The sequence below is a fragment of the Macaca nemestrina genome, chromosome 20 (assembly GCF_043159975.1).
Source record: "Macaca nemestrina isolate mMacNem1 chromosome 20, mMacNem.hap1, whole genome shotgun sequence".
NCBI classification, from domain to species: domain Eukaryota; kingdom Metazoa; phylum Chordata; class Mammalia; order Primates; family Cercopithecidae; genus Macaca; species Macaca nemestrina.
This window is the reverse complement of record NC_092144.1, coordinates 51,086,344-51,109,174: the sequence shown is the minus strand read 5'-3', so window position 1 is coordinate 51,109,174 and position 22,831 is coordinate 51,086,344. Positions and strand designations below refer to the sequence as shown.

General features: G+C 58.4%; 1 protein-coding gene and 1 long non-coding RNA gene across 2 annotated transcripts; one reads left to right on the top strand and one right to left on the bottom strand.

Moving 5' to 3' along the window:
• Window positions 1-3,217: 3,217 nt before the first annotated feature.
• Window positions 3,218-22,595, top strand: ERFL (ETS repressor factor like). The gene is made up of 6 exons (XM_071088199.1): window positions 3,218-3,848; window positions 17,328-17,407; window positions 20,187-20,421; window positions 20,812-21,007; window positions 21,106-21,223; window positions 21,628-22,595. The coding sequence occupies exons 2-6, from the start codon at window positions 17,341-17,343 to the stop codon at window positions 22,074-22,076; spliced, it is 1,065 nt and encodes a 354-aa protein (XP_070944300.1). The 5' UTR covers window positions 3,218-3,848; window positions 17,328-17,340; the 3' UTR covers window positions 22,077-22,595.
• On the bottom strand, window positions 3,843-10,919 carry LOC139360553 (uncharacterized). The gene is made up of 3 exons (XR_011618029.1): window positions 10,669-10,919; window positions 8,298-8,439; window positions 3,843-5,019 (listed from the first exon to the last, which is right to left on the bottom strand). It is a non-coding gene; the product is annotated as an uncharacterized lncRNA (long non-coding RNA).
• Window positions 22,596-22,831: the final 236 nt, after the last annotated feature.

Sequence of the window (22,831 nt, the reverse complement as noted above, 5' to 3'; positions counted from 1 at the left end):
CCCATTCAGCCTCCCCCGCCCACACCACCCCCACCTCCCCTTTTGCTCTTGTGGTTCTGGGAGGGCTGCAGTGGTGGGGAGGGAGTTAAGGAGATGGAAACTTGGGGTGGGGGCTCCTGGTTTCACCCTCTGTCACCTTTAGTGCTGTCACTGCACCAGCAGGCATCTTTGTTAAAAGCAATCTCGAGACAGCCAACAGCCCTCCCGGAGGGGTCCTCTTGCTCCTAGGGCTTTCGAGAGTCTAGCGGATATTACAGACCCCAGAGGTATGCTCTCTCCTTCATGGGTAATAAATTCAGTCCACTGGGTGTTACAGGCTGGTGAGGGTATTCTCCTGCTCCCTCTCTCCCAGTCTCCCCCTCTCCTAGGGGGCATTAAACACCCTGAGGGCGTCCTCTCTCAGTGGGGTATTAACTACAGTCTTCTGCTGCTGCAGCCTCCCTGGGGATGTTAAGTACAGCTTAATGATCCCCCTCCTGTGAGACGCTTCCTTCAGCCAAGTAGGCAGTGTTGGCAACACTGCTAACGAGGGAACGTGTGCCCCTGCCGGCCGCGGGGATGCTGTGCAGCGAGGGGTCTCTTTCACTGAGCACCTACTACGTGCCTTACGTGGCGCTGCACGCTCTGACATCTTCTTCTCATGAATCCTCCCGAACCCTAGGACTCAGAGAGGGAGCATCAATTTTCCAAAATGCACAGCCCCAAAAGGTGTTCCAGAAATCAAGATGGTGTCTTCTGGGGGTGGGGGATGCTGAGGGTGTTCTGAACAGTCAGATGGTGCTGTTCCCATTCCCACTGGTGTGTAGGATGCACAGGGCAATGGGTCCTGGCCCCTCCCCTCCCAGAGCATCAGAGCTCTCCTTGCGGGGTCCTCCCCACCCTCTGATTGGGACTGCCAGCCCCTCAAAGGTGTTAACATTACAGTCTGGGACATTTTCCTGTCTCCCAGAGGGGTGTGGTTTAGAGATAAAGTCTTAAAGCCCTCTTGACTGATGGTCTTCGCTATCTTAAGGGTGTCCCTCACATTCCAAAGATGTTCTGTTTTCCAATAGGGTGTCGTGTATGGTGTGATAAATTGTATCTCTCCAGAGGGTGTCCAATCTTACTGAAGGGTGTTATCTACAGTCAATTGAGCTCTTTCTGCTTAGGTGTTCCGTCCCTCTTCACAGGGGTTTAATGGTCATGAAATGCATTCCAGTTGGTGGACTTGAAGCCTTGATGGTGTCCCAGCTCTCTTGAAGGGTGTAGCCAAGGAGTCATATCTACCTAGAGGGTGTCACCTTTCTCCCAAAGGGGTCCTGTGTGGGAGGAGTCCTGCCCCACACAGGGTGTTCTAGAACCTCTTCCTTGGCATTCAGAGCCAGGCACTGGGCAGGTAGAGGAGGAATGCTCTCTGTAGTATGCTGGGTGTTACACACACACTCAGAGACAGACACAGATACACATACACACACTTGCCATCTGCACATGCGGCACACACGTGCGTACCATAATACAGGAAGTGGGAACACATGACCCGTACATGGAGACATTCAGGCACATGCACAGAAACATATGCACAAACACTGTAGCTGGGGAGCTGTGTTCAAGTAGGCTGTGGACAGTCCCAGGGCTGTTGTGGACACGCAGAGGACCATGGCCCTGGAGGAAAGGGTCGTAAATGGAGCCCAGTGAAGCCTGTTGGCTCCTTGAAAGAATGTTCCCTACAGTCCAACTGCAGAAAAGGTACAGACAAGTGAAGGAATTCTTGTTTTCTGGTAAAATTCTTAATATTTTAATGGGATTATTCAGAAGCAGCAAGTTCACAGCAAATGTGTGTTTATTTGGTACTTGGTGCGGTACCAGCTGTGCTCCATGCGCCCTGCGGTTTAACCCTCCCAACCACTCTAGGAGGGAGGTCATTATTGTCCCATTTTGCAGATGAGGAAACTTGAGGCTGGGGATGTTTAGCGACTTGCCTGAGTGAGTGGTGAGTGGGAGTGAGGCTGAACCCTGTCTGTCAGGCAGGGCTGAAGTTCTCTTCTAGCCTCTCAGCACCTTGGTCTCAGCACCTGGGCGCTGGTGGGGTTGGTGAGATCCCACAGAGCTGTCCTGGCCCCCACATATCCACCTGGAGACTGCTGTCTTGCCGTGAGACCTACTTTCTCCTCTGGGGGTAGGAGCCTCCAGGGGCTGCCCTGGTGAGAGCTGCCTTTCTCCAGAGAAACTGGTGTGGGGCTTGGCGGGGTGGAGCCTGACCTGGGAATGGGACGTAAAAGTGGTTGCGGGGCAGTGGCAGCGGGAGAGAGGGCAGGGTGAGGGGCAAGGGGCAAGGGAGGAGATAGGAAGGTTGACAGTGAGGGTGAGGGTCAGGTTGGGCCAGGAGGAGGAGGTCTGGCCAGGAGCTGAACTGTGGGTCTGACCTGCCCTGAGGCTGGTCGATATTGACTTGTTATTTCAATGGGAACAGATCTGGCTGGGCGGGGCCGTTCCCTGTCACTGCAGGTGTGCATGTGTGTGCAGGTGACCTTGTGGGCGTGTGAAGGGGAGTGTCAGTGTGCCAGCCCTGGGTTCTGCCTATGTGTCAGTGAGGGCTTGTGTGTCCAGGCTGTGTTTTGGGAGTGGAGTGTGGCTGTGTGTCACCGTGCATCTGGGTGTCTTTGTGTCCAGTTTGTGGGTCAGTGGATCAGGGAGTGGCTGTGGGTTGGAGAAGGTGTGGTGTGCAGGCTGTGTTTGTGCATATGTTTCTCTGTGTGTGCCTGAATGTCTCCGTGTACGGGTTGTGTTTCCACTTCCTGTATTACGGTAGGCATGTGTGTGCTGCGTGTACAGAGGGCAGGTCTGTGTATGTGTGTCTGTGTCCGTCTCTCTGTAGGGCTGTGTGTCCCTGAGTGTGTGTTTGCACTGTCTGTCTTACTGTATCCATATGTCCCTCTGTCCGTGTGTCTCCTATCCAGGCTGCCTGTGTGCGGGTCCGTGTTCCAGGCCGGGGCCAGGTTTGCGTGTCCAGCAGAGGTCCTGGCCGCATCATCCCCACCTCCACCTCGCGCCTGTTCGTTTGTCCGCGCGTCCTCCTAGGGAGGAGCGGGGCGGAGGGGAAGGAAAGGGGAGAGGAGGGGGTCTCTCTACCTCTCCACCCACCCCCGCCCCACCCCCACTCCCTCAGTCCCGGGATCGAACCTTATTTAGAGTCGCGATTCGACATCTGTTTTCAAATTTGATCAGCTCTGAACTTTATTTTCCGAGTTTGAGGAAAATTATATTCCATCGATCGCGCCCCCGCCCCCTCCCCCGCGCCGCCGCCGCCGCCTCCATATATCTGCGCGCCGAGCCCGGCCGGGCGGCCGCGAGGGCGGGAGGCGCGCGGCGCGCAGAGGAGGAGTGGAGGGAGGAGGAGGAAGAGGACGAGGAGGAGGAGGAGCAGGAGGAAGAGGAGGACGAGGAGAAGGCGCAGGAGGCAGGGCCGCCCCGCGCCCCCAGCCGGCCAGGCTGTCCCCGGCGCGCGCCCACCCGCGCTCGCTGCGCTGCGCTCCCGCCCGGAGCTCCGTCCTCAGCTCTCCGCGTCTCTGCTCTCTTTGCGCGTCTGTCTCGCTGTCTCTCTCCCTCTCTGCATGTCCCCGTCTCTGCTCGTCTCCCCGTCTCTGTTTCCCTGGCTGTCTCTCCGTCTCTGAGTCTCTCCAGTCCTGGCGTCTCAGAGACTACCTCTCCTCGTCCTCTGGGTCTCTGCCTCCCCGGGGCTCTGGGCATCTCCCCCTATCCCGCCCTTCGCCCCGGTGCCCCCTCCCCAGGACGCCGCGGGGGCCATGGCTGCGGGATCCGAACTTTAAACACTTCTCCCTGGACCGGAGCGGATGCGCAAAGCCCAGAAAGTGAGTGAGCGCGGCGGCCGGCGCAAGGGCGGGGAGGGGGCGGGGATTCCCGCCAGAGGAGGGGGCGGGCGCGGGGGTGGTCCTGGGAGGCCTGCGAAGCTGGGCCTCCGAGCCCGTGGAGGGGCAGGCTGATGGGGTCATCCGCCCCAGCTGTGGGAGGCAGGTGGGGCTGCGCCCAACTCTAGGAAGGTGGGAGGCGGGTAGCACTGAAGGTGCGGCCTAGGGACAGGGGTGCGAGATTTGGGGGCGGGGATGGAGAGCGAGTGAGAGCCACGGAGATGGGGTCTGCGAGAGACTGGACTGAAAATCTGGGAACGGGGGTTGGTGTCCGACCTGAAGGTGGATTTGGATGTTTGGGACTGAGGAGTCTGGATATTTGGGGCTAGATTCTGAGTGGGGTTTAGAGGTCAGGGCTGAGGGCTTGAATATTTGGGACCTAGGGGCTCAAAGCCAAGAGACTGGACGCTTGGGGCGGAAGATCTAGATATTTGAGGTTGGGAGCTGACGGGGGGCTGGGAGTCAGGACTGGGGGTGTGGATATCTGGGACTGGGGATCAGCACAGGAGTTTGGACTGGAGGGGGCCAGAAGTCTGGATTTGGAATTGGAGTTCAAGGCTGAGGGCCTGGTAATTTGGATCTGGATATCTGGGGTCTGGATATTTGGTGTGAAGGGTCACAGGGTCTGTGGGAAGGACATTTGGGCCAGTTCTGGGGTCTGCACACTTCGGGGCAGGGAGTAGTGGCCTGGCCTTGACCTTCGTGGGGCTGGGGCCCTCTGGGACACCTTTTCTATCATTCCACCACTGTCGCAGGGCCCTGCTGGGCCACTTCTGTCATCTCTCCCCTGGCTGGGTCTCTCCTCACTGTCTCTCTGTCTCTGTCTCTCACAGCATCTCTGTGTCCACTTCTAACTCTCCCAGGATCTGTCTCTCTATCTCTGTCTCTCCCAGCATCTCTCTCTTCCTTTTTGGGTCCAACTCTTAGCCTATCTCTCTCTAAATCTCTGCTTATCTCTCCCTATGTCTCTCTCTCTCTCAGCATCTCTGTCTCTCTCTGTCTCTTACTGTCTCTCCATCTCTGTCTCTCCCAGCATCTCTGTCTCTGTCTCCCCCTCACTGGTTTCCGCTCAGATTAAGCCGGGGACCTAATTCCAGGCCCAGGATCGAATTTTCTGGCAACAAAGGGAAATAGCGAATCGATCGGTCGCTCCGGAGATTAAGAGACAAGCGGCGCGCGGATCTATCACGGCTAAACGGCCCCCCCGCCCGCTCCCCCCGCCTGGCCGGCCCGCCGAGGCCCAGACGCGCTCCGCATCGCCAAGCAGCCTCAGGAGCCCTGGCAGGCCGGGCCTCGACCAGCCCAGAGCTAACTGTGTGCCCCGCCAGGGCCAGAGCCATGGGAGGGACCCAAGAGCCAGAACTGGCTCCCCAGGGAGGGGAGGACAGGGGAGCGAGAGAAATCGAGGCAGCAAACCATCTGGCAGAGTCATACTGCACCCACCTGTGGCCTCAGGTAACTAACCTTTCACTCACACCTGTCTATCAATGCACCTGTCACACGCATGTTCCCCCTTCAACTCCCCAAATCTGGACTTCCAGGTAACATCTATCTCCTCATAGCTGCCTGCGCACAACACCTGTCCTCCATACCTGTTCCCTTCATCTGCCCTGGAGGTAACACCTATTTCCTCTCACCTGCCCCTCCAGGTAACACTTGTCCCCCTCACACCTGCCCTTAAGATGTCTGATCTCTCGGGGGAGCATATGTCCCTTCTTACCTGCCCCTCCAGGTAACACCTGTTCTCTAAAATCTGCCCCTTCCACTGGAATCCCTGCATTCTATCTCATTTCATGCCACACTGGCCCCTTCCTACCTGTAAATGAGCCATCCCACCTGTCCCCTAAAGCTCTAAACTTACCTGTTCCTCACACATTCGTATTTCTTCACCTCTTCCTCCTCTCAAGCAGTACCAAGCCACCACACGTGCACACACTCACACACACATTCCTTCCTTTGCAAACAAGCACTCACACGTGCAACCTGCTAACCTGTCCCCTCAGGTAAGGCCTGCCCCCGCCAGTCCCCAGCCTCCTGGCCCTCACCCATCCTCCTCCGTGACAGTGCTGCACCTGCCCAACACCCCAACACCTGCCCTCCCAGAAAAGCTGGCCACAGACAGGTCACCTGAGAGCACAACTGCCGCTCACACCCCTCTCTACCTGTACCTGACACCGTCACTGACTTCCAAGGACTCCCCCGTACCTGTCTTTCCTACTTGTCATTTCAGGTTACTCATCACAGACAACAGAAGCACCTCACCTTCCCCACCTGTGTCCTAACCCCAAGCACCACCCGATCTCCAACTCACACACTGGTACCCTCCTCATGGCCTTCCCTGCCATCATGCCTTCCTCCAAGCCCTTGTCCCCTCAGAGTTTCCCTGTCTCACCTGCACACTTGCTCACCGGTGTCTCACTCCTAGCGCTGTCTCTGCCTCTCTTGGTCTCTCACTGTCTCTCACTATACACACCACTACTTCACACAGACACACGTTTGGGGCAGGAATCTGTCCTTGGCCACAGGTATCTGCGTCACCTGTATACCTGTTTTCCCACACCTGTCCCTCAGGTACTCTCTATCCACTTCTCTTCTTTCCTACATACCTAATGTCTCATGTTTCTCTCTCTCTCTCTCTCTTTTGCTGCACAAGGTCACACCAGTAACCCCCTACACCTGCTGTTCCTCACCTGTTTATCCTGGGGAATCCTCTGCCCTGGTAACACATTCAATCATTTCCTCAGCAAACAGGTACCGAGGCCTCCACACCCCCTACGCATACCCCCACCTAATCTCTCTTTGCTTCACATCTCTTCAGCTGGGTCTAGGGGACACCTTCTCCTGGACACAGCCCTGTCCCGTGGACATGCACCTGGCTCCCCACACTCAAGCCACCTCTCTCCTTTTCCTCCCCCCAAACATCCATGTGACCGGAGTCCCTTTGCACCTTTTGCAAGCATTGTGAACCCACTGCACACCGCTGCCTCATTCTCTGCTACGTTCACTTTCGCTACCTGTCCCTGCAGCCTATCACCCCCACATCTTTAGGAACAAACTTTCAGATCCCTCACACCTGTCTCCAACCTGCTTCTCTCCAGAAACACCGGTCCCCTTTGTTAGCACATGTCTCTAACCAGCTCTCTCCTCGAGGAGCGCCTTCCTCCGTGTGCATAACACCTGTAGCATGTGTTAGACACGTGTCGCCTGTTCCCAGCCACCCCCACACCTGCTCTCCGCACTGCACAGCATCTTAAGTCCGAGGCTGTCTGACTTCAGTGTGCATCAGAAACACCTGGTCCAGGTATCACTGTCTGAGTAGCAGGTGCTTGTAATATGTGCCCCACCTGTTCCACCACGTAACACCTGCCCTCCCCATATATACTGATGGCAACACGAGGATGAGGATGAGGGTGATGGTGATGACAAATCCCGATTACTAAGGCCACCATCCATCTCTGTGGCAGACACTAACTTCTTCACACCCATTGTCTCATTTGTCCTCACAGGGCCCTCATGAGGCAGGTACTTGCCTCTTGTCCCCATTTTACAGAGAAGGAAACTGAGTCTACAGAGTTTCTTTGAGGTCCCAGAAACAGGTAGATGTTAGAGATTTGAGTCAAATCAAGGCTGTCTGACTTCAGAGACTGCCCTCCTAGCCATCCAGGTGTCCTTGCCTCTCCCATCTGCCCCTAAGGTGACCTCATCCCTCCACAGACACACCTATCCACCTAGTGACTTTGGTGACACTTGCTTCTCCATTACCTCCCAACCCCATCTCCCCTATACTCCAGGCTCACTTTCTCACCCTCCATTGACTCCTGGGGCTAAGGCTGTCATTCCACATGCTCACCCCCACCTCCCCCACAAGCTGTTTGGGGCCAGCACAGCCCCCTCCCAGCGCACCCCCACCTCCCCAGACATACCCCCAGCACAGCCCCCTCCCAGCACCCTTGCCTCCCCAGACACACCCCTGCCTCCCAAACCGCCCCTCCCTGCATGCTGGCCTTTCCTTTCCGCACACCCTCACTTTCATTTCCTTTCTCCATTTCTACCTTTGCCACCACCTGCCCCTATCTCCTTGTCCCTGTCCATGTCTGCCAGTCTGATTCTGAGTCTCTCTGTCTCTTTTGGTTTCTAGCCTCTCCACCCCTCTGTCCCGCCCTGTCTTTGTCTCTGTCTGTCTCCCAGTCTCTCTTTGTTCTCTGTATTTCTCTGGTTGTCTTTGTCTATGTCTGTTTCTCTCCGTACAGGGTCTTTACAGCTCTCTCTCAGTTTCTCCATATCCTGGACTCTGTGTCTGTCCTCTTGTCTCGTCTCTTTCCTCCTTTTCTGTCTCTGGCCCTTGCCCTGTCCTCTGACAGTACAAATATTGGGGGGCGGTGTCATACTGACCTGCATTCAAGTCCAGGCTAACTTCACCCCTGTGGGACTTTGGCCAAGTTACTTTTCCTGTCAGAGCCTCAGTTTCCACATCTGTGAAATGGGCATCCATCATGGCAGTTCCTACCTCACAGGTGGTGGCGAGGATGGGGTGCTGAGGGAAGCAAAAGACCTGGGTCAGAGGGGGCACTGAACTTCCTTCTGTGGGTTCCCCCTGGCCCCTCCTGCCTCTCCCCTAGGCTGCTCCTCACATTCCCTTCACCTGGCTGTCAGTGGGAGTGAGTGTGCACAGGGTGGAGAATGGAGGGAGAGGTGGGCAGAGGCATCCCCACCAGCCCAGGCCTGGGCATGGGACCCGGTGTGGGGCTGGGGACAGGGATCGATCCGCCTCGGCGGCAGTGCGCGGGCCAGGATTGCATCTTGTCACAATAATTTATTGCTCTCATCCCGTCTGATCGATGGCGTTGAATTAGCGCCGCGCCTGATGCCCCTGGAGCCCTAAGTCCCCCCGCAGCCCGGCTGGACCCCGGCCCTTGTGGGATCCCCGGTGGCCTGGCACCCAGCTCCAGCCTCAGCCCGCCCAGGCCCCGCCCCTCGCCCGGGCCCTCAGGCCTGCCCCACTGCCTCCGGTCCCTTGTCCCTCGGTCTCTCCGGTTCCCAGTTCTCTGCCCCTCATGTTTGCCCTCCTGGGTCTTTGACCCCATTTCTCTGTTCCTCCTTTTCTCTGACCCAGGATCACCCACTTCTCCCCATTTTTGTCCTCAGTTCCTTGTCATCTGATTCCCTGTCCCTGTCTGCTCCCGCGTCTCAGTCCCATCCATCTGCCCCTCTAGCTCTCGGCTCCATCCCTATTTCCCCAGCCCTCTGACCCTGCCTCTTTGCCCTCCTCATTTCTGTGCCTTGATCTCCTGCTTTCTGTCCCTTTGATCTGCTATCTCTGCCTCTCTGATTCCCTGCTGAGCACAGTTTCATCTGGATTCCACCTCAACACCATTTCCTCAGTACTCTTGGTGCCAAGCCCCAGCCTCTGTTGGGATGCCTGAGCCCTGGTTCTTGGTGGTTGCCGTCTAGAAGGATTCTGGGTCTCTGGGCTCCCTGAGTAGCTGGTTCTGGTGTACACCACACCCCACTTCAGCTCTCTGCCCACACCCCTCCAGCATCACCAAATAACGGTCATTTCCCTCCTGTCTGTCACTCTGATACAGGGGTGGGGCCCGTGTGGAGTGAGGCTGGGGGTGGAGGTAGAATGAAGGCAAGGGTGGGGAAGGGGCGGGAGTTGGGGATGAGGACCAGGAGGAGAGGTAGAGGATGGAGCTGGGGTCTGGGTGGGGTGGGACCTGGTAGAGGTGAGGAGGAGGAGGGGTAGGGTGGGCTTTGGAGTTGGGGTGGGTCGGAATCCCAGGGGACACCAACCTCCCAGGACTGAAGAAGGGTGAGGTAGGGCAGAGGACAAGGAATCCACACCTTAGGTCTGCCCACCGCCAGGCCCACACCTGAACCTTCTGCTCCTACCTCCAGGGCCGGGCTCGCCTGCATCCCTCTCCTGCCTCTGCCCTAATCCCTCAATTTTCCGCATCTCTGCCCCCTCCTCTCCTTCCTCCCAACCCGGGGTCTCGGGTGCAGCCCTCGCTCTCCGGTGACCTCCAGCTTTCTAATCGACTTTGTTTCAGACTCTCTGGTTCGCTCCTTCTGCCGTGTTTCCCCACCTCGATCTCCCCTGCCTGTCTCTCTGTCTCTGTCTCTCTCTTCTCTCTGCGTGTGCATGTGGCTCCCAGTCCACTTCCTGTTTCTGTGGGACCTGTCCTCGTCCTCTGTGTCCCTTTCAGTCTCTGTGCCTCCCCCGTGGGGTTCCCGACTATCCCCCTCCATCTCCCTCCGAGTCTCGCTCCTGCTTCCTCTCTGTTCTCCATGTATCACGCTCCACCCCCTCGGTCTCTCTTCCTCCCTGCATGTCTCCCCTTCTCTGTGCCCCCCACCCCAGCCTCCAGCTCCTCCATCTCTCTGGGTCTCTGAGGGGAGGCAGGGTCCATGGGTGGGGTCGGGGAGCAGCCAGAGCTCCCTCCGCCTGGCGGTGGCGCCTCTGCCCTCCCTCTCCCCTCCCCCAGAGCTGTTTGGTAGGCGGGGTGCGTGGCACTGCGGCTCCCACCTCCCCGGGGACGCTCCCTCACCACCCCCCAACTGACACCGTTCGGAGCGCTGTCCGCAGCCCCAGGGACATCAGGCAGAGACAGATTCAGGGAGAGAGACAGAGATGCAGAGACACACACACAGGGCCCGAGGCAGAGACAGAGACAGAGAGGGAGAGATAGAGGGAGTGGGGTGTGGGTCTCTGCCCTTGCCCTCACCCACAGGCCTCTCCGTCTCTGGCCTGGAGCCTCCTCACCTCTCAAGTGAGGGTCACAGACACACCTTCCCCAGCCTGGGAAGCCAGCCCTGTCTGCCATTCTGTCCCTCTGTGTGTCCTGCACAGTGCAGTCGAGGCAGAAGACCGTCTGTCTGTGTGTGTGCGCGTGCGTGCGCGCGCGCAGGTGCACATGACTGTGTGACTTGTGTCACAGTGTCTGTGAATGTGACCTGTGTAGACATGCATGTTCCTGGGCACAGGTGACTAAGTATGGGTGCTGAGTGGAGCCACACATGTCCTGTCTGTGAGCGTGTCATGTCTGTGTGATGTGTGTCATGTCTGTGTGACATGTCTGTGTGACACGTGTGTGGTGTTCAGCTGTGTCTGGTGCGACTGTCCAAAGCTCTGGAGTTGTGCCGTGTCTGGTGTTTTCACGTGGTGTGGCTGTGCAGGATGGGCCCCAGGGACCTGGGGCAGCTCTCATCTCTGAGGGCAAGATGAGGAGGTTCAGTCCCAGAGAAACAGGGTGGAAGGACCGAGCGCGCGCGCCCCTGAGAGGACCCTGGCAGCTGGGCTAGTGAGTGTGGGTGTGAGGGATGCAGCTAAGAGCCCCCCAGATCTTATGTGTCACAGACCAGCTGTGTGTTTGTGTGGCGCTGTGTTGGTGTTCAGGGGTTGCTGTTGCGTCTCTGAACTTGTGGGCTTGTGTCTGAGTCTGGATTCAGATGTGGACGTGTGTGTGTGTGCGTGTGTGTGCGCGTGCGTGTGCGTGCCTGCGTGGCAATTTTCGGGAGCTGAATGTACCAGCTTGAGTGTTGGTTCATAACAGTTGATACTGTGTGTCCAGCCCTGAAGAGCACTGATGACTGTTTGTGTATGTTTGTGTATGTTTGTGTGGTTGCATGTTTCTGTGTGGCTGTTGGATGGCGCATGTGTGTGCAACTTGTATGAACTTGAATCCAAGTCTGTGTGTGAAGCTGTTTCTGGTGTCACCCTGTCTGCTTCTGTGTGTTTTCTGTGGGTCTCTGTGTTAAGGGTGACTGTGGTTTTGTGTGTGTCCAGGTGGGGATTACAATGTGTGGTATTGAGAGAAGTAGTAAGCTGCGAGTGGTGTGTGAGTGTGGTGTGTGGTATGTGGGTGATGTGTGTGGTATGTGTGTTGTGTGTGGCATGTGGTGTGGTGTGATGTGTGCGGGTGTGTGTGTTGTGTATGTGGTGTGATGTATAATAGTGTCTGTGGTATGGTGTGTATGTGATGTGTGTGGTGTGTATGGTGTGTGTGTGTGTGGTGTGTGGTGTGCATGTGGTGTGTATGGTGAGCAGTGTATGTGGTGTGTATGATGTGTGTGTTGTGTATGTGTGTATGTGGTGTGTGGTGGATATGTGGTGTGTGGTATGTCTGATGGGTAGTGTATGTAGTGTGTGTGGTGTATATGAGAGTGATGTGGTGTGTGTGAGGTGTGTATGCAGTGTGTGGCATGTGTGTGGTGGACGTGGTATATATGGTGTGGATGTGTATAGTGTGTATATGTGTGGGGTGTATGTGTGATGTGTATGTGGTGTGTGGTGTGTATGTGATGGGTAGTGTATGTAGTATATGTCAGGTATGTGAGGGGTAGTGATGTGTGTGTGTATGGTGAGTATATGGTGTGTGTGGGGTGTGTGTGGTATGTATGTGGTGCATGTGCATATTTATGTGTGTGTGTGTGATATGGTGTGCGTGGTGTATGTGGTGTATACTGTGTGTGTGTATGTGGTGTGTGGTGTATGTGGTGGGTATGTGTGTGGCGGGGGTGTGTATGTATGGTGTGTTTGTGGTGTGTGTATGTGGTATGTGTGGTGTATATGTGGTGTGTACGTGTGGGGTGTGTGTACACCCCAGGCACAAAGTCACCCCCAACCAGGGTCAGGCCAGAGTATTTGATGTGGGCAGTGTGGGAATGGGGTGGCGTCCGGGATGAGGGGGGCATGCCCATGCAGGAAACCCCACATCACCCCTGAACCCCCTCCTCTCCAGGACAGGCACAGGGTCTCCTGGTACCTGTCGAGGGCCGGCCCCTGAGCCTGCTCTGTGTTCACGTGGACGTGGCCACAGTCAGGACGGACGGGTGTGTGAGCACACACACAGTCTGTGACCACAGAGAGCCGGCTTCGTGCACCCAGATGGGACGGTGTTGGGGCTCGTTTGTGTGGCAAGAGATGGGTGGGGCTGGCAGCGGGCCCATGGCTGGGGCTGTGCATGGTGTGTGTGTGCCTACTAGAGGGTGTTGCTGTGGGTCTCTACTATGTGCACAGATGTGTCCTACATGGGTGTGTGGCGTAAGGAGGGACATGTCCCCAGATTGTGCCTGAACATGTGGCCATGGGTGGGTGCAGTCGGGGTGTGTGCGTGCGTGCGCGTGTGTGTCAGGGCATGGTGTGTGCATGCGGGGGCGGCGGTGGGAGAAGGGTCTTGGGCCGCGTCTCTCTCCTCTTTAGACAGAGCCCCGGAGAAGATATGAAATTTAAAAAAAAAATCAATTTTCATTCCACTTGTGCAGATTGTGTTAAGGGGAGGTGGGGATGGGGGGCCTGGGTGAGGGATGAAGGGGCTGGGGGGCGGTGCGAGGCCCGAGGCGGCTCCCGAGGCCGCAGGCGCAGCTTAGAGAAATCAAAACAACTGGTTAAACCCCAGCCCGGGGGGCCGGGGTGATGGGGGGTTAGGAGACAGAGGCAGAGAGAGATGACAGAGAGCCCAGAGACAGAGGGACAGAGACAGACAGAGACAGAGAGAGGCACCCAGAGAGAGAGATGGGGGAAACAGAGACACTCAGAGATGGAGATATTTAGAAAGAGAGGCAGGCCAAGATGAGCAGCAAAGACCCTCAGAGACAGAGACAGACAGAGACTCTCAGTGACAGAGACAGAGACCCTCAGTGACAGAGACAGACAGAAAGACACGCCAACACCCGAAGGAGCTGAGAGAGACCGGGAGACCTTTGTCTCGAGAGACAGCCACAGAAGCGGGTCTGAGACAAGGGCACGTGTCACATACACGTACACACACACACACAGATCACGGACCCATGCAGAGACATGCTTGGGAAGTCCACAGACGGAGAGACAGGCAGACAGATGGGGATGGTGGGAGCAGGAGTGGCAGGGGCCTTGGGTTGGGGTCACCGCTGAGTGCCCACCCTACCCAGTGTGTCTGGGTGTGTCTGTGTGTACCTCTGCAGGGGCCGCTGTGTCGGTCGTGGGTTTGGGTCTGTGATCTTGGTGTGATTGTGACTGTGTCTGTGAATGGCTGTGTGTGTGGCCGTGTGCGTTGGCTCTCTGGGTTGGTGCTGGTGTGTGTATTTCTACGGCTCCATGCATGACCAAGTACATATGTATGCGCTGGAGGGTCGGTGGCGCTTGTTTGTGTGACTCTGTGTCTGTTTCTGTGTGCTGTTGTCTCAGTGTGTGATTGTGTGCTTGGGAATCTGGGTTTCCGTATTTGATTGCGAGCCTCAGTGTGTGTTTATGTGTCTACACAGTGTGTCTAGGATTTGTGATTGTGTGTCTTTGTTTCTGTGTGAGTTTGAATTGGTGTGTGTCGTATTTGTGTAAAATTGTGTGTCTGTTTCTGTGTGTCTGTGACTATGCTGTGTGTGACTGTGTGATAATGTTGGTGTGTGACTTTACTGACACATGCAACTGTGATGTGGGTTGTGTGTGGCAATGGTGGTGTGTGTCTCTGTGATGTGTGGGATGTGATGCTGTGTGTGACTTTGTTGACATGTGGGCTCCTGCGGTGTGTGATGGGGTGTGTGTGTGCTGGTGTGTGCATCTGTGCGATATGTGCTATGTGGGACGTGGCGGTGTTCGTGCCTGGGTTGGTGTGTGGGTCTGTGTGGTTGTGCTTGGCAGGGAGAGAAGGGAGGAGGGCCCTCGCCTGCCCAGCGCCTCTGCACACCGCTTCGCTCACATGCGCACACACATTCGGTGCCATGGCTGCGGGCGGTAGAGATGGGGGGTGAAGGGGGGGTGGAGGAAGCAAAATAAAATTAAAAATTAAAGCTTGCCTGGAGTCCCCATCCGCACCGCGCCGGCCGGCAGGGAGGGGCGGGGGGTTGTGGCTGCTCCCCCTCCACAGCCACTGGGGCTGGGGCCGTTTGTCCATCTGTCTGGCCGTCCTACCAGGCCCTGTTCGGCCCTGCAGCCCCAGGCCCCGCAGGCCCTGCTCCCTCCATCGGTCGATCAGCGATCAATGGGGCCAGGGGGGCGCCAGGGGCAGGGTGAGATCAAAGGGACCCCAAGAGACGGACACCGGGACAGAAACAGAGACAGAGACATGGAGATGGAGACATGGAGACAGAGACACAGAGACAGGAAGATGGGGCATGGAGACAGATGAGACAGAGATGGGGGACATGGGGACAGGACAGGGACTTGAGGAGGAGGAGATATGGAGACGTGGAGACAGAGATGGGGTGTGGAGACTCTAGATATCAAAACAGAGCCATGCGGAGACCCAGAGACGTGGGGACCCAGAGATGTGAGGACACAGAAGTGGAGACGACGTGGGAACCGAGAGACAGGGAGGCATGGAGACCCAGAGACGGGAGGGACAGACGGACGGGGACAGGGCGGCAGAGGTGATGGACATGGGCAAGAGGTCCAGGTCCCTGTGGAGCCTGACACAGGACCAAGGCTGGGCACAGAGACCGGGAGAAGTGGCCACAGAGACCGCGAGATGGCAGAGATGCGTGTGAGACACGGCGGGGGGAGCGTGGGAGCAGGGCCCGGAGCGCCGATCCCACGGCTCCTCGTTATAACGTGTCCGGAGGAGGCGGCGGGGAGTTGAAAGCGTCGGGAAGAGAAATCAAAACCAACACGGAAATGAGAGGGGCCAATAGGGGGTGGGGGCGGGGGGAGGAAGGAGGGGACCCTGAGAGGCAGAGAGAGCGGGGAGGTGGGAGAGCGATGGGTGGGGGAGAGGTGTGGGGGAGCGGGGCTGCTGGAGAGACGACGCGGGACAGGGAAAGGGTGGGGGCAGAGACAGGAGAGACAGAGATGGTGGAGGGGGAGGGAGAGACAGAGACAGAGATGGTGGAAAGGGAGGGAGAGATGGACAGCAGAGATGGGGAGAAAGTCATAGAGAGACAGAGATGGACACCCTGGGAAGACGGAGAGACAGACGGGAAAGAAGCAGGGGTGGGAGACGTAGAAACAGGGAAGAGACTGAGTGGTGGAGGAGGAGATAGAGAGAGGGGGAGAGGGCAGTGAGGTGGGGAGAGAGACCCCCTAGGTGGAGGAGAGAGTCAGAAATGGAAGGGAGATGGTGGGGGGAGACCGAAGGCAGAAGAGACCAAGTGATGGGGAGAGACAGAGATGGAGAGGGAGAGATACGGAGAGACAGGGGGCAGATGGAGAAAGATGGGGAGACAGGTGTGAGAACAGAGGGGGCCTGGGACAGGGGAGGCTCCAGGAGGCAGATGGGAGGTGGGGGCATCTGGGGTTGGGGCCTCTGTGGGGAGACCGGGCGAGTCTGAGGGGACATGGGGTGTCTGAAAAGTCTTGTCGTGTCCAGGGGGTAGGTGGGGCTCATGGGGGAACACAGTGTGGGCTGCCAGGGTCTGAGGGGTTTGGGGGGGGCATGGGAGCAGTGGGGAGTATCAGGGTGTCTAAGAGGAGTGGGTTTTTGAGAGCATCTGGGGGGTCTCCAGGAAGAAGGTGCTCCAGAGGTGGGGTCTGAGGGTGGCAGTGAGGGGCTGAAGTGCCTGGGGGGAGGGGTCTCGGGAGCGCGAGGGCAGCGTGTGTCTGCGGAGGGGTGTGAGAGGGAGTGGATTCCAAGGGTGTGTGTGTGGAGGGGAGGCGCCGCATGAGGGGGAAAGGTGCGGGGAGACTGGAGTGAGGAGGGGCTGGAGTATCTTAGGGGCGTAAGATATCTAGGGAGAGGGAGTGTCTGAGGGAGGGGGTCTGAGGGGGAGGCAGATGCGAGGGGAAGGGGTGTCTGAGGAGGGAGGCAGATCCAAGTGGCAGGGGTCTTCAGGGTGAGCAGCAGGTCTGGGGTCTGTGGAGGCCTCCTGCGGGGCGCTGGGGGCTGCCCTGTGGGGTAGGGGACTGGAGGAGGCGGGGCTGGGCCTGCCCCCTGCAGCCTGTCCTGGGCCGCTGCGGGTCGGAGCTGCGCAAGGGCTGGAAGAGTCCGCCTGCGGGTCGTCCGGGTGGGGCGGGTGTGGGGGCAAGTTTCAGAGCAAGATAAATCTGGGGCAGCCAGAGAGAGAGACAGAGGGAGACCCAGAGACGCAGGGACCGACCGACCCGGGAGGTCAGGCGGGAGAGCGGGGACGGGAGACGGCAGCAGAGACTGTGCGGGGCGCGAGCGAGCGGGCGGGCGTGAGAGCCAGCGAGTGTGAGAGCGTGAGCGAGTGGCGGGGAGCGGGGAGGGAGGCTGGGAGCGGCGTGGTTAGTGATGGAGGCACCGAGTGAGGAGGAGGATGCGGGAGGAGAGGCTGGGAGGGAAGGAACGGGGTGCTGGGGGCTCGGGGCTGGGAGCGGCTGGTGACAGAGCGGTGCCTGCGGGAGGGAGTGGGCAGAAGGGATTGCGGGGAGAGGGCAGAGGGCTGGGGTGGGGACATGGGAGAGGGGGAGGCCCCGGGCAGCGCCCCGCTGGCTGACCTGTGTCTGTCTCTCCTGCCCACCCCGTCCCCGTGTGTCCGTCCCGGCCTCTGCAGGGCCGGCTCCGCCATGGACTGTAGCTGCGTCTCCGACCTTCTCTTCGCCCCGCCCGCCCTGCCGGCTCTCTGGACCCCTGGTAACTGGCCCGGACCTCCCCCATTCCTTCCCCCACCCCTCAGGCCTCCCCAGTGAGCCGCACCCCCTTCTCTCCGTGTCTCCACGTGTCTCACTCTAGTCCGTGGGTCCTTCTCTCTCAGTCTTGGTCAGAGTCCCCCAAATCAAACCCCTTCGGAGAAAGTTGGCTAAAAACTTCGCAGCCAGATTACCCTGCCACCTGCCTGCTGCGATATGTGGGTCTTCTGAGAGGGTGGGCAAGGTAAGGAGGTGAGTGAGGGGTGAGGACAGAGGGGCCCGAGGCCCGGGCATCCCTGCCATGCACCTCTCAGCCTGCTCCCACGCAAGTCCTGCGCGGAAAGAGAGCAGGGACTGGGCTGGAGCGGGCACTGAGGGGTTTCCGGGGAGGGGGAGCATGGATGGACAGATGGACAGATGGCCCTGCCCAGTCAGGGGGACGTGCAGGCATGACCCAGCCAGCCCGAGACCCAGGAGAGAGGACAGCTTGCTCAGAGTGGAGGTTTGGAACTGGGGGTGGTGGCCGGTGAGGCTGGTCAGACACCATGCCCATGTGCAGCGGGAGGGGTGTGTGTGTGAGAGAGAGACAGAGACAGAGACCCTGTGCTTGGTTATTTGGGGTCTCATTTCAGAGTGTGTCCCTGTGTCACACTTCAGTGTTTTTAGAAGGGGTCACACTGGGAGAATGTGTCTGCACAGCCTGTCTTTGTGTGAGCTTGTGTATTTGCTTGTACGTGCCCATCTGAGGCTACTTGAGTGTCTCTGGGCTGGGCTTGTCTGCATTTTGGGATGGGGGTGTCTGCCGGCTCGCGACTGTACCTCTGACTGAGTGGGGTGAGGAGCCTTTGCCTGTTTCTTGCGGTCTGTCTCGTGGTGTATGGCGTTCCGAATGGATGTCTTGGTGCATTTGGTGCTGTGGGGGGATGCGTCCATGGGCCTGTGTTGGGGGCTGTGTCTGGTTCTCAGTGTAGGGTCCATGTGTGCATGAGTGAATTCTGGGGGTTTGTCTGTCACATGTGTGTGTCTGCCTACTGAGTTTGGGGGTCTTCTCTCTAGTGTGCCTGTGCCTCATAGGTACGACATATTTGAGGGTGTGCATTCAGAGACAGATGGAGTGTCCGGGTTGGGTGTCCCGTTGTCACCTTGGGGTCCTGTGGGTGTGTCTGTGATATAGTTGCATCCCCAATAGGATGTGTTCTGGGTGTGGAATGGGTCAGAGCTGGAGTCTGGATCCAGCCCTGTCATGGGAGGTGAGAAAGACCCAAAAATGAATTCAGATAAAAATTATCCCTCAAGAAGGAGACTACCTGGAGCTCCCGGGGAGGAACAAGCACCCACTTTTATACACCAGGCAGCCTGCGTGTGACCCTGCGCCCCCTTGCCTTCCACCTCTGAAGTTCTAAACCAGAGAGGGTAAGGACCTGCCCGTAATCACACAGCAAGTGGACACGGCGATGCTGGTCTCCCCTGCCCTGGCGCGCCGCAGCCTCCCCTCTCCTGCACTGCTGCCAGCTTTGTATGGACTCACTCTGCCTTCTATTTTCATGCCTGGGTCTGGGGTCTCTAAGGAGGGGGTAGGGGGCATAGGATGTGGCACAGGAGTGAGCACAGAATTTGGACCCAGGGCTTGGGGCCTTCTGCATGGGAGGCGAGATTTCAGGGTGCCCAGTTCCTGGGGGTATGTGGACAGTGGGGTACCCCCCCCTGCATGGAGACATGATGTGAGCCGTGGGTGTCAGTGCTGACACATGGGTACCTCTGTGTGCGGGTTTGGGAAGTTGCTCTACTGACATGCTGTCACCCTCTGTGTCTGGGGACATGAATATCTTGGTGCTGTGTTCACCGTCTCCATTGTACAGTGTGTTCTTTGGGTATTTGGGGTCCTGTGTGTGTCTTTTCATGCATCTGTGTTGTTAGCAGGTTCCAGTCTTGAGATGTGTAATTGTGTGTTGTGCTGGGTGTGCACTGTGGGGTTGTTGAGATGATGTGACCTTGTCTTGGGCAGCCCATGTCTGCCATGTCAGCCTTGGTGGCCCCCAGCATGCGTATGGCACTCCGGTGTGCCTGTGTCCCAGTGTGGCTGTGTGTTTCAGGCAAGTGAACTGATGTCTGTGTGACATGTCCTCCGTGGGCATATGTGTGTGCATGCGCACACACACACCCTGTTCTGGACTGTTCTTGGACAGACATGGGCATGGATATGGGGTGGAGGGGACACAGGGATGGGAAAGGTACAAATACACAGGCAGGTACAGACATGCACACAGCCCCAGCCTGGATATGCCAGGGTGGGTCAGTGGGGGGCTCTGGGGAATGCCAGAAGGTGGAGCAGGGGACAGGGAATGGGGAACAGAGACAGCAAGAGCTGGGGGCAGTGCAGGGTACAAGAGAGACCAGAGACCTCCTGGGGCTGGCTGGGGGCAGTGGGAAGACTAACGCTGTTGGGGAGGGGGTGCCCCTCTCTCCCATTCCTCCTGTCATGGTGCAGGAAGCCAATCCCTCCTACCTCCACCTCTGGATGCTGAGCCTGGGGGAGCTATGCTAAGGTAGGGGATCAGACTGGTACCAACACAGCGTCCCTGGATGACTGGGTTCTTGCCCATATTTGGATAATTTGGGGACCAGACACCAGGGGAGGAGGTTTGGAGAGTGGAAACCAGGTCCCTAAAGATGCCTGAGGCTGGAGGAGAACTAGATGCCTCTCAGGTTACTGAGTCCAGCAGGACCCAGAGCCCTGGACTTGGCATCCTGACTCCAGGCCACTCCCTCTCTCCCGTCCCCAGGGTTTGCCTTCCCGGATTGGGCCTACAAGCCAGAGTCATCCCCTGGCTCAAGGCAGATCCAGCTGTGGCACTTTATCCTGGAGCTGCTGCAGAAGGAGGAGTACCAGGGCGTCATCGCCTGGCAGGGGGACTACGGGGAATTTGTCATCAAAGACCCTGACGAGGTGGCCCGGCTGTGGGGCATTCGCAAATGCAAGCCCCACATGAATTACGACAAGCTGAGCCGGGCCCTGCGGTGAGGAAGGGCTGGGGGCTGGATCCCAACTTGTCCTTTTCCCCCCCGCTGTCCCTCTGGTGACCCCTCTGCATCCTGGGGCAGGTTCCTGCTGGATCCCACAAGGCACAGGGCTGTGCGTGAGTAGCCACCATAGCTACTTGTGAGTGGAAGGGAGGCAAGGAGGAAGGACCCCTAAACCTGGGCTTTGGAGTCTCGCAGGGCAGGGTCCCCGCTCCTGCCTCATCCCTTCCTTGCCTTGTGATCCCTGTTAAGGGACTTGTGAGCCTCAGTTTCCCCAAGTTCTAGTGCTCTGTGCATCGTGCCTGGGACAGCACACGCATTAAGAAACCCCAGATCCCTCCCCAAGGCTCCCCCTGCACCTCCCCAGCACCACCGCTCTCCCCACAGTTACTACTACAACAAGCGGATTCTCCACAAGACCAAAGGGAAGAGGTTCACCTACAAGTTCAACTTCAGCAAAGTTGTGCTTGTCAATTACCCGCTGCTGGACATGGCGGCAGCTGCCACCGGCTCCCCACTCTTGCTGACCCCCAGTCCCTTCGGGGGGGCCCCAGGGCCAGATGCTCCTCCCCTCACCCCTGAGGTGAGTCTGGGTATTGGGGTCCTGGAACTGAGGCACTTGGTGCCCACTCTGGGGAGGGGACAGTCTGAGCAGGGCGGCTTCCCCCACTCCCTCTCTAGACCCTGCAAACCCTGTTCTCTGCCCCACGCCTGGGAGAGCCAGGGACCCGGACGCCCCTGTTCACCTCCGAGACAGATAAACTGCGTCTGGACAGCCCTTTCCCGTTCCTGGGCTCTGGTAAGAGCCTGGAGGTTGTGGGGTGCTGGGGGCATGGTGGGAGAAGCTGCAGGCTTGAGGGAAGAGGATGAGAAAAGACAAGAGAAGGGATGGGGAAGGGGGCCCAGAGCCAGGCTGTAGGATGTGTGTGTGTGCATGCGTGTGTGTGTGTGCGCGTGTGTAAAACCCAGAAAAGGATGTGAGGTGAGGGAGGGGAAATGAGAGGGGGACAAGGGCTTTCAGGGGTGCTTAAGGAATGGGAAGATAAGTGGGGGAGATGGAGTTGGGGGAAGCTGTGTGAGGGGGTGAGATGCCATGTAGGAGGGACGCAGGGAGATGGGGTGGGATATGGCAGGGAGACAGCCCCCTTTGCTGGTCCCCAAGTAGGCAGGCGCCCCAGCCTGACCTACCTCTGTGCCCCCCAGGTGCCACCAGCTATTCCAAGCCCCCTGGCCTGCTGGGTCCTTATGGCCGCGCCTTCCCTGAGTACCCCTGGAACTTTAACCCGTACCTCACGGGCCCCTTCCCCAAGCTGCCTCCCTCTCTCTACCCCCCGCACTTCTACCCCAACCCTCTGGCCAGTTCCCTGAGCCACCTGCCCTCGGCAGGGGCAGGGGGAGGCCCCACAGCCGTGCCCCTGCTGGCCTCGACAGGGGAGGGCCTGAGCCCCGAGCGCCCCTCGGGCCTGGCAGTGGCCCCTCGCCTGGCACTGCCGGGGGCTGGGGGTCCAGAGGCTGCCCTTGGTGGGAAGGAGGACAGCGACTCGGAGCTGGAGATTACCGACGTCAGCGGCTGCAGCTCTGACAGCGAGGGCGATGAGGGTCTCCTGGTGCCCCCCAAGGCAAAGGCAGGCAAAGGGGGGACTGGCAGCTGAGCCAGCAGGGGGCAATGGATTCCGCTGAGGCGGGGACCAGGGCAGCCTCCCGTCTGCCCTTGATGCCTGGCCCAAGGCCCAGGACCAGCCCTCAGCACCTCCCGGGTCTGGGCATGTTGCTGCACCAGTCTCCTTCCCCAGCCCCAGAGTTGGGGTCTCACTTCCCCCTCCACAGAGGACAGAGGGAACGTGATGGCCTCCAGCCTCCTCCCCAGGCTCCAGTTTGAGGGGGGTCCCCGCCTGGACCCACTCCCAAAGTGCAATATGGCGCCCAGCCTTCCCCACCCGCCCACCCCTGTGCTGTGCCCCAAGTGTTTGTGTGGCCATGTCTCCAACCCCCCCTGTGCTGGCCCCAGTCCTGACACCCCCCACATAGGCCCCCCTGGGGACAGGGAGCTCAGAGCAATAACCCCGCCCCCAGCCCCCACCCAGGAGGGGCCCCCTTCCCACCAGCTCCCCATGATCCCGACAGTCACCTCCAGAGAGTTTACTACAGAAATAAAAGAACAGAGAGTGAGACTCGGGGTGCCCAGTGCTGAGCATGGGGGATTGGGGGTGGGAGCTGGAGGGCGGTGTCAGGGGGATGCCTCATACCCAGTGTGTGTGCAGAGTGCCTGGGGAGTAACGGTTCAAACAAAGAAATGAATGAATGAATGAACAACTAGAGGCAGGCGCAGAGGCACAGACCCAGGAAGTCGACGCCAGACAGAGAGTTCCAGATGCCACGCCAGGCCCCACCACACCCTCACACACAC

Coding starts and splice junctions, on each gene's coding strand:
- ERFL (XM_071088199.1), top strand. CDS start 17,341: ATGGACTGTAGCTGCGTCTCCGACCTTCTCTTCGCCCCGCCCGCCCTG. Junction 17,408..20,186: donor GCCGGCTCTCTGGACCCCTG/GTAACTGGCCCG, acceptor TCCCGTCCCCAG/GGTTTGCCTTCCCGGATTGG. Junction 21,008..21,105: donor CTCCTCCCCTCACCCCTGAG/GTGAGTCTGGGT, acceptor CTCCCTCTCTAG/ACCCTGCAAACCCTGTTCTC.